This window comes from Pogona vitticeps, chromosome 15, assembly GCF_051106095.1.
Source record: "Pogona vitticeps strain Pit_001003342236 chromosome 15, PviZW2.1, whole genome shotgun sequence".
Taxonomy (NCBI): Eukaryota; Metazoa; Chordata; class Lepidosauria; order Squamata; family Agamidae; genus Pogona; species Pogona vitticeps.
This window is the reverse complement of record NC_135797.1, coordinates 8,923,763-8,933,100: the sequence shown is the minus strand read 5'-3', so window position 1 is coordinate 8,933,100 and position 9,338 is coordinate 8,923,763. Positions and strand designations below refer to the sequence as shown.

At 49.7% G+C, this 9,338-nt stretch overlaps 1 protein-coding gene across 1 annotated transcript; it reads left to right on the top strand.

The window, feature by feature from the left end:
- The first annotated feature begins 1,566 nt into the window (after window positions 1-1,566).
- Window positions 1,567-8,939, top strand: LOC110090504 (autophagy-related protein 2 homolog A-like). The gene is made up of 7 exons (XM_072983760.2): window positions 1,567-1,842; window positions 3,879-3,963; window positions 4,475-4,637; window positions 5,839-5,991; window positions 6,402-6,523; window positions 7,962-8,125; window positions 8,333-8,939. Exons 1-5 carry the CDS (start codon window positions 1,679-1,681, stop codon window positions 6,518-6,520), a joined length of 684 nt encoding a protein of 227 aa, XP_072839861.2. The 5' UTR covers window positions 1,567-1,678; the 3' UTR covers window positions 6,521-6,523; window positions 7,962-8,125; window positions 8,333-8,939.
- Window positions 8,940-9,338: the final 399 nt, after the last annotated feature.

Here is a 9,338-nt window from a genome sequence, read left to right as displayed (position 1 = left end):
AAATCTGCTTATGCCCAGGTGCTAATTAGAGAGAAAATGTACAAGGTCAATTCTTCTCCAGCTAAAGAAAAAAAAGAGTTAAGAAGAGCAAGCTGACCTTATCTTATCTCAACTCCTCGATGGACAAGGACATAACTTCTTAATTTAAGGAAGATGGGCGAACAGGAGAAGAAAGAGGACGGAGAAGATATGGAAGGAAGAGAGACAACACCGAGAGAAATGCAGCCGACAGAACTTTAATCAGAAGACTACGTAAGAATGCTTATTTAAGATCTAGTTAGACGTTTTATTGTTTTCACTTTATAGAGGAAATGACTGGTGGCTAAGGCTGGGGGTTATTTTGGAAATACTAAATGACGTTAAACTAATCTTGTTGAAATGGTATCTTTTGTAATAAAATATAAAAAGACAAATTGTCTGTAAGCTGTCTCCTTGTTTAGACCATGCTACAGTAGTAAATTGGATATTTTTGACTAAGATTGTTTTGATCTGGCCACATTACCATATTACCAAAAGAGGGTCCTAAAGTAAAAAGAGGAAGAGCAGACCTTCCAGATTGTTTATTTAAAATCGAGACAGACTTGGGTGAAGGAGTGAGAAGTCGCCTAGAGCAAAATTACAGGACCCGGTTTTGCTGGCATTAGGGACTAATCATTCTGAATCCCTCTCTGTCTCGTGTAAAGGCAGTTCTTAGGAAGAAAGATTTATTTGTTTAAAATATTTTTACCCCACATTTCTCCTTAAAAAGGAAACAAGGCAGCTTACATCACTACAATATTTAAAATCCAAAAATAGTAAGTATAGAAATATGAAAAAGAATCAAAAGTATTACACTTAAAATCAACAAAACAGACTCAAAGCAACAAGGAACAGCATTCCATTAAAAAAAATTAACGCAAAAAACCCCGCACACATAAACAAACCCCTCCCAGGCAGCCAGTCAGTGAGGGAAAGCCTGCCTGAAGGACACTAAAAGTGGGACCAGCCTGGCTTCCGGTGGCAGGGAGTTCCAAAGTCTAAAGGAGCAGCCACAGAGAAGGCCCTCTCGGGTCTCCCCCCCAAATTGCACCTGTGAAGATGGAGGAACAGAGAGAAAGGCCTCTCTTGTTGATCCCAACACCCGAGCAGGCTCATAAAGGGAGGGGTGGCCCTTGAGACAGACTGGACCCCAGTTATTCCCAGTTTTATACGTAGGTTGAAGCCAGCACTTTGAATGGTGCCAAGAAACAGACTCCCAGAAAGCCCCAGCCAAGAGGCTGTGAGGGTTGTGCGAATTGCGGCCTAGAAAAGCAACATTTCCAGGCTGTCATTTCGAAATATTTGAAAAAAACAAACACCCAAGTTAAGAGAAGTTCCTTCCTTGATCTGTGCGGGGCAGGTTTCCTCCCCGCTTTAGAGACGAAAGGCGAGCCGCTCCGAACGAAACCCGGAAATCTCTGCTCTACTAGCAGGACTTCTTAGCGCCTCTCTTTACTGACCGACGTCTGCGGGACTTATTTCGCGCTCAAGGGACCTCCTGCAGGGAGACTTATTTCACGCCCCGCCTGGAGGCTTCTGGGTTTTCTTTCCTCTCCGTCGCTTCACACCGCCCCGTTTCTCCTACGTCACCCGCCCCTTCCGCTCCGAGGACCAATCAGAAAAAGCGCAGAGGAGCGACGCGGCCAATGAGCGCGCCCAGATGACAGCGGGGTCGGGCCTAGGTGGGGAAAAGAAGCCAGTCGCGGAGCCCGGGCGTCGAGTGAAGGGGCCAGCCGGCCAAGGAAGGCTGCGGGCGGGCAGGCCGGCCGCCATGTCGCGGTGGTTCTTCCCGTGGTCGAGCTCGATCAAGAAGCGGGCTTGCCGGTACCTGCTGCAGCATTACTTGGGCCACTTCCTGGAGGAGCGGCTGGGGCTCTTTGGCTTTCTCCTTTCGGGGGATAGAAGCTTAGTGAGGCAGGCGGAAATCCCACCGGTAAAGCGCGCCTGTGGGCGGCCTCCTCGGTCCTCTCCTTTCCTTCCGGGGCCTCGCCTTCTCCTCCTTTCTTTCCAAAGAGCTCAACGGGGCCTCCAGGGCTGCCTGCCCCCCCCAATCCGCCCAGTCTGTGTGAGGAATTAAACCCTCCCCCCCCCCACGGTGTCGTTCCCACCAACAGCCCTGTGGAGTAGGTCAGACCCAGGGAAGGGAAGAAGGGGCGGTCTGGCCCTTGCGGATCCTCCCAACAGCCCTGCGAGGCAGGTTAGGCTGCGAGAAACGTGGACCTGGATCGAGGCCCTCCCCCCCCCAAGGTTGGGAGGGGAGGGATTCGACCCCCTGCCTTTCAGACCCTGGCCTGAACTGGTAACCAGTATTGCTGCCCCTTGGCTGGGAAGGCCCCGGCTGTGTTTTTATGAACCGGGGAGGGATGCGGGCAGCAAACAAAAGAATGGGTGCCTTTGTGCTAGAACTTAAAAGAAAACACACACACACACATACAACTCGTTTCGGGAACTACAGCTCCCAAAATGGACCCAGGCATTGTGGCCCTTGCCCTTGTTACCTGGTCATGCCCAGCTTTGTGCCATTTAGCTGATCTTGCTCCTGCTGGGGTGTGTGTGTGTGTAAATTTTATTTTTTTTTTATTTATTGTATTTATACCCCGCCTGTCTAGTCATTTCGACCACTCTAGGCGGCTTACAACATAAGAATAACAAGTTCTAAAAATTTTATAACAATTAATTAATTAAATGATTGTATAAGATGGGAAAAAAATCAGTGGGTGTCTGTTCCTGCCTGTAGTAAATCCTACCCCCCCCCCCGCTTCAGCTATAGGGTGCTTCACTGGCCCAGCTGGGTTCATCCTGGTGCCAGATTCCAAGCCTCCCTTCCCTCCAGGAAAGCCAGGGGTGGATGGGTGGTGGGTGAAATCAGGACTTCTCTACTGCCAGGCGAATTAGGTCAGTAGGTGAGCCATCTGGGCTTGGTTATCTGGATTGCGTTGGGGAGGTAGGGTGTGTCCTATGGGTTCAACCTGTGGATGGCAAGCCAAGGGGATCCAGGTACATGGAACTGCTGAGCCGTGGAAGCTCAGGGTTGTCTCAGAAACCTGACCTGCCTCCGAGGATTCTTTAGAGGAGGAAGCGGAGAGGAGGAGAGCTGGGTCTCTCGCTTCCCGTTGATTGGAGAAATGTGGGATGCGAATCTACCCATGACAGAAATAAGCCAGTAAGCAGCGCAGATCCGTTCCTTCCCTCGCCTTTTGATCTCTCTTCGTGACCAAGTCTCTCTGCTCCTACTCTTGACTCTCTGGAAACACGCGTGCACTTGATATTTGTCTAATTTGTGTTCCATGCAGTGTTTCTGCCCAAAGCATCATCTGAGACAGCTAGCCACAATAATATTGGAATAAAAGGCAAATACTTTCCAAATATGTAAACACATGGAAAAAAGGTGAAAAAAAAGGGAAGAAAATGCCCTTCATTTTAAAACCCAGCTCCATGCCAAAGGTCTTCCTAGAGAGGAAAACGAGGTCTTTGCCTATCTGGGAGAGTTTGGTGGTGGTGGGGGAACAGGCCAGCCTAGTCTCCTGTGGCAGCGAGTTCCAAAGTCTAAGTCTTGAACTGTGTCCCGCAGGGTAAATTAGATCAATCCGGGGCTCATTCTGGCAACAAAGCACAGAGCAAGCAGATAATGCCCTCTTCCTATCTCCTACTGGGGAGGGGGATTGTGGGAGTTGTACTTTTGGATACCCAGTGTGATGTAGTGGGTAGAGAGATGGACTTGAGGAAACCTCAGTCTGAATCCTTCCTCAGCTATGGAAACTAATGGGAGGGGACTTACATTTAAAAAACTTGTAAAACCACTCCTTCAATATCCTACTCATTCTGAAAACTCTATTATGGCTGTTTTCATTCAATCGTAGAAAAATGAAGTTGGAAGGGGCCTACAAGGTCATCCAGTCCAACCCCCTGCTCAACGCAGGAATACCGTCAAAGCAGATCTGCCAGGTGATGATCTAACTTTTTCGTGAATGCCTCCAGTGTTGGAGCACTCAACAACCCCCGAAGTTACTGGTTCCATTTTCATACTGCTCTAATACTTAGCAAGTTTTTCCTGATATTCAACCGAAATCTGGCTTCCTGGAACTTGAGCCCATTTGTTGCGTGTCTTACACTATGGGATGACCGAGAACAAATCTTGCCCCTCTGTGGGACAGCCTTTCAAATATTTGGAAATACAGCTCCAGCTTGATGGTACACAGTGGTCATCTTGATGGCAGCACAATAGGTAACGTTACACTATATGGGGATAGCGAGGATATCTGCTGTTTGGTGGATGGACATTTGGCAGCTGTGGGTCTCCAGTTGCTCCACTACTGCTGCACGCCCATCTCCCCTTTCCTCCCACAGCAAAGTGTCTCTCAGAGGACAGCCTTCCTAACACAATTGATGTTGGGGTGATGTTGCCTGTTTTCGCTCCTGCCAGGCTGACCCCAGCACTGTCCCTTTGCCCTTACAGTCTGTGAATGAATTTCTGGAATCTGTCGGAGCCCCCCTGGAAATCATCGATGGCTTCATCGACAGCATTGCCATAACCATCCCCTGGTCTGCCTTGGTGACGGAGAACTGCACGGTGGAAGTGAGCGGCCTGCAGATCACGTGCCGGCCCAAGTACCGGAGTGGTGAGTGGAAGGTGGAAGAGCTGGCACGCTGGTTTTGAGTGGGGGCGCTTGGGGTCCCAGGAAGGGGAAGGAGAGCCAGGTAGAAGGGGTTCAGTTCCTGCAGGTTGAATTTTTGCTACTGCTTTGGTGAACCCTGAGAATATTATTAGCAAGCCCAGAGAACTGCCTGCACATTCACCGTAGGAGTTTGTTGGCTAAGGGAAGGGTCTGGATCTCAGATGTCAAGCACTAGCCTTGGATACCAGAAGGTCCAGTTTCAGTCCCCTGGCATCTTCTGGCAGGGCTGGGGAAAAAGCCTTTGTCTAAATTCTGCAGAGCTGCTGCCAAGGCGGGGGTTTGCAGCCTTAGGTCCCCAGATGTTCTTGGTGTAAAAAACTCGCTAGAAGGCTTCGCCAGGAGCTGTGCTGGCCAGGATTTCTGGGAGTTGTTGGGAACATCTAGTTTAGACCAATGATTCCCAAAGCTGGGTTTTGATTATAACTTGTGCTGCCTGGGTCTTCTGAAGCTCAAGTCCTGGCAATCTAAAATCTAACTGATTTAAACTCTGCTAAACCAGATGGTCAAACTGTCTGAGTCAGCTAAAGGCAGCCTGAGAGCCTCTTAGATTTTCCCACCACCTAAACCAGGAAACAAAGCAGCCCTTCTCCTCCATGCACTTGGGGGGGGGGCTGCCTGCCCCTGCCCCACAGATGTGATGATAGTGGTGCCAGCATCATCCTATCTACTGAAGGGGCGGCAGCAGCCCCATATCTCGAGGCTGCTTCTGGTTTTCCGAAGATTTAGCTGTTTTCAGAGTCCTCAGAGGTGAGCTTGTGTTGGAAAAGGAGTCTTGGGCCAGCGGCAATTTCTCAGCTTGGCCCCCTCCCTGCTTTCTTGGCGTCAAGGACCCCTTGGAGCCCGTTGATATAGAAATAACCTGTTCTGGAGAGAGCCTTACACCGGTGCGGGTCCCTCTGGGCAGCTGTAGGGTGAGGTCGGGGGGGGGTGAGTTGACTGCCTCCCCCCCAATCTTTTCGTAAGACTTTGCCTTAGGCAACTTTCTCTGTTCTGATGAGAGCAGTGGTAATAGTGGTGGCGTGGCCTCTGTTGCTTTACCCCCTCCAGGAGGAGGAGCCTATTCGGCTTTGGCACCTGTCTCTGTTTCTCCCCCCCCCCCCCAATTAGTGACCCTTTCTTCCCCCACCCCCTTGTGCTTCTGCAGCTGCCTCTGGCTTGGAGTCGCAAAGCTGGGCATCATGCATGACCACAAGCATGCAGCTGGCACAGGAGTGCCTGAAGGAGCAGACCGAAGAGCCCCTGGATACTCCCCAGCCCCTGGAGGGTCTTGAGATGTTTGCACAAACTATCAAAACCGGTGAGTGGCAGGGAGGGGGAAAGGGACGGAGCGGCTCCCCTTGACGCAGGCCAGGCGCTTGCCAACCCCTGCCTGGCCCTACCCTTAGGCAAAATAGGCTGCTGCCTGGCATGGCCATAGCAGGCCCTCCGCTGATCGTCCAGACCAAGCCTGGCCAGTCTCTAGGGATCCATTTTTTTCAGGCCCTTTAATACACGCGCATAAGCCCTTCTAGGCCAGCAAGAAGTAACCAGAACGTTTAAAAAGAAACACATAAAAACCCAGAAAGTTTCCTTTATTTTTCACAAACCAGATTTGGGCTAAAAGGGTAAAGCAAGATGTCTTGTTTTAGAGGAGAAAGAGACCTCCTAGAAGTATTATTTTCCCAAGTTTTTTTTTTTTAAGTCCATTAATATTTGTCATTGTTGTAGAGTATTTTGGAGGATGGAGTTGTGTGTGCCGCCTAAATCGTAGAATAATGGAAAGGCTGATAAAGCTGGTGGATCCAACCCCGTGCTCAATGCAGGAATCCAAATCAAAGTGTATCTAACAGGTAACTGTCCAGTTTCCTCTTCAGCGACTCCAGAGTCGGAGCACTCACCACCTCCAGAGGTAATTGGTTCCATTCTTGTACTGCTCTAACAGGAGGTTACAGCCAAAAATCTGGCTTCCTATACCTTGAGCCCATTATTACATGTCCTGCACTCTGGGATGACTGAGAACAGATCCTGCCCCTCTTCTGTACGACAGCCTTTCAAGTATTCGAAAAGTGCTATCCTATCTCCCCTTGGTCTTCTTTTCTTAAGGCTAAACATACCCAATTCTTTCAGCCTTTCCTCCTGGGACTTGAATTCCAGTCTTCTGATCATCCTTGTTGCCCTCCTCTGAATTTGTTCCAGTTGGTTGGCATCCTTCTTGAAGTGTGGTGTCCAGAACTGGACACGGTATTCAAGATGAGGCCTAACCAGTGCTGAATAGAGGGGGACTACAACCTCACAGGATTTGAAGGCTATACTTCTATTAATGCATCCTAAAATAGCCTTTTTGCATCCACTTTGCACTGCTGGGTTATATTCAGCTATGATAGTTCCAAGCACTTTCCTGCTCAACTTTTACCTCAATTGCAACTAGAGGAGGACCATTTGAATCAATTGAACAGTTGACTCAGCAAATCCTCAGTGATCCCAAGGGCCTACTCTAGTGCAACATACAATGCTAAGCAACAGGATTTTTTTTAGCCAGTGAGACCAAAATCTTGCGATTATAAGTCATTAAAAAGTTACAATCCCCCTCCCACAAGAGCTAAAGTTGTTCCTTGTTCCAGGACAGCCACAAGAAAAAGGAATGACTTTCACCTAATTTGTTGTTTGTACCTCCAACAAAAAGCTTTTGTGGCATATGGAAGGTTGAGCAAGTTTTCTTCTGCTGGAGCCTCCTTCTTGAAATGCAGAGAACGTGGTCTCTGTAAAGCACCGATTCCCAGCATCTGGGTCCCCAGATGTTCTTGGGCTAAAACTCTCAGAAGCCTTTTCACCCCTTGCTGTGCTGGCCAGGATTTCTGAGTGCTGTAGTCCAAGAATATGTGGGTTACGCAAGGTTGGGAAGCATTGCAGTCAAGGCTAGGAGGGGCTGAGTAGAGGCCACTGAGGCCAGAGTCTGTGCACCTGAAGAAATGACTGCAGTCCCACAAAAGCAGAGGCAAATGAAATTTGTAGTATTTCAAAGAGGCTGTCTGCCTCTCTAGGAAGAGGCACTTCCAAGCTCTCTTCAGCACTGCTGAGAGTTGCAGTTCAATCCTATCTGGAGGATCAGGGGTTCCCTACTCAAGAGCTACAATCCTTCTTGAGAAGGGGTTACGATGGTGCTGAGAAGGGAAGCTTAGCCAGTCAGCAAAGAAGGGCTGCTTTGGAACTGGCCAGTCCCCCTGCTTCCCAGCTGAGCTGTTGCCGCCTTGCCATCCTCACTGTCTGTTTCCCCACCCCCCTCCTCAGGCTGGACTATTGTGACGAAGCGGTGAAGGACCCTGAGCAGGACCTACCTGTTGACATCCACCAGCCTCCGCCATTCGTGCACAAGCTCCTGCAGCTGAGCGGTGTCCTGTTTTATTATGAGGATTTCTCGGAGGGGAATGGCTCTGCGCCATCCCGTTCCAAAGGTATGTCCATGTGGGGCTGACCCAAAGCCATATACCCCGCTCCCCCCCCAACTCCAGGCCCTTCCGGATTAATCCATCCCAGCCGGCTGCGATGGGTGGGAGTCGCGGTCTGACCCATTCAGGTAGGGCTGGAACCCCCCATCATTCTTGCCACAGCCGTAGGCTCGCTCTGTTTAGAAACACCCTGATCTTCTCCCGCTCACTCAGGAGGAAGCGGACGCATCTGCCTGCCGAGAACAGGAGGCCTCCTCCAGCCCTTTGCTACAGATCGGCAGCTGCTCCAGATACACAGAGATGAGAATCAAGCTGAAGCAGAATGAGGCCTTTCCCGGACCCAAGGTCAGCCAGACAGAGATTGCTGGTTCATTTACTAAGTTCTTTATCAAGCTTTTTCTCCAAAGTGCTCCGAGCAGCTTGCCATGTTCCTTAGCAGCAAGACTCTGCAAAGCGGGTTAAGCCACCTGGGTCGCTTCCGGCAGTTTGAACCCAAAGCGTCTCAGTCTTTGTCTAATCTGCTAGCCCCAAGGCAGGGACAGCCGGCTTGTGGTCTTCCAAAGGCTGCTGGACTGGAGCTCCTCGATGCATTGGCCTATGAGGGGGATGGGACTAGCAGCCCAGTGGCATCAGGCGAGCCTCAACTTAGGCCACCCTCCTGTGCTAGGCTATGCGGGCTCTCCCCTCTGAGGACGGGCGGACGGCGCCCCTCAGCTTACGTTTAAAAGTTTTGTCTGGGATTCATTTCACCATCTGAAGAAGATTCTGGTCCATGAAAGTTCAAACTGAAATAAAATTGTGGGTCTTTGAAGTGCTATAATATTTTGGTTTTTCTTTCTCTGTCCACACAAGGAACTCCATTCCACCTTCAGGGAAACCAGCCTCAAGATCTTGGGGACAGGAGGGCAGGAGAACAGTATTCTGTCAACCCTACAACCCGTTCCAAATGAGCTTTAAGACATACCAAATGAACTGACTCATTCGTAAACAGCTTATAAACCAAAGGCCTGAAACAAACAACCAAATGTGCATTCTTATGAGTCTGGGTGGAGAACTTTAAAAAAGTTTACTAAGCACTAATATCCTGATTTCTTGGTTATTAGGGTCAAGTAGAGCCTTATCAGTAATCAGCAGAATTTCCTGCTTAGCAGCCCAGGAGAAAAGTGGCGAAGGGTGGGATTCTATGCAGACCATTGAATCAGTGAGAGAGATTTTCCTT

Bases quoted from the DNA above. Each gene is read 5' to 3' on its own strand.
- LOC110090504 (XM_072983760.2), top strand. From the start codon at position 1,679: ATGACAGCGGGGTCGGGCCTAGGTGGGGAAAAGAAGCCAGTCGCGGAG. The intron at 1,843-3,878 runs GTACCTGCTGCA...ATTCAATCGTAG, and splicing joins ATCAAGAAGCGGGCTTGCCG to AAAAATGAAGTTGGAAGGGG. The intron at 3,964-4,474 runs GTGATGATCTAA...TTGCCCTTACAG, and splicing joins CGTCAAAGCAGATCTGCCAG to TCTGTGAATGAATTTCTGGA.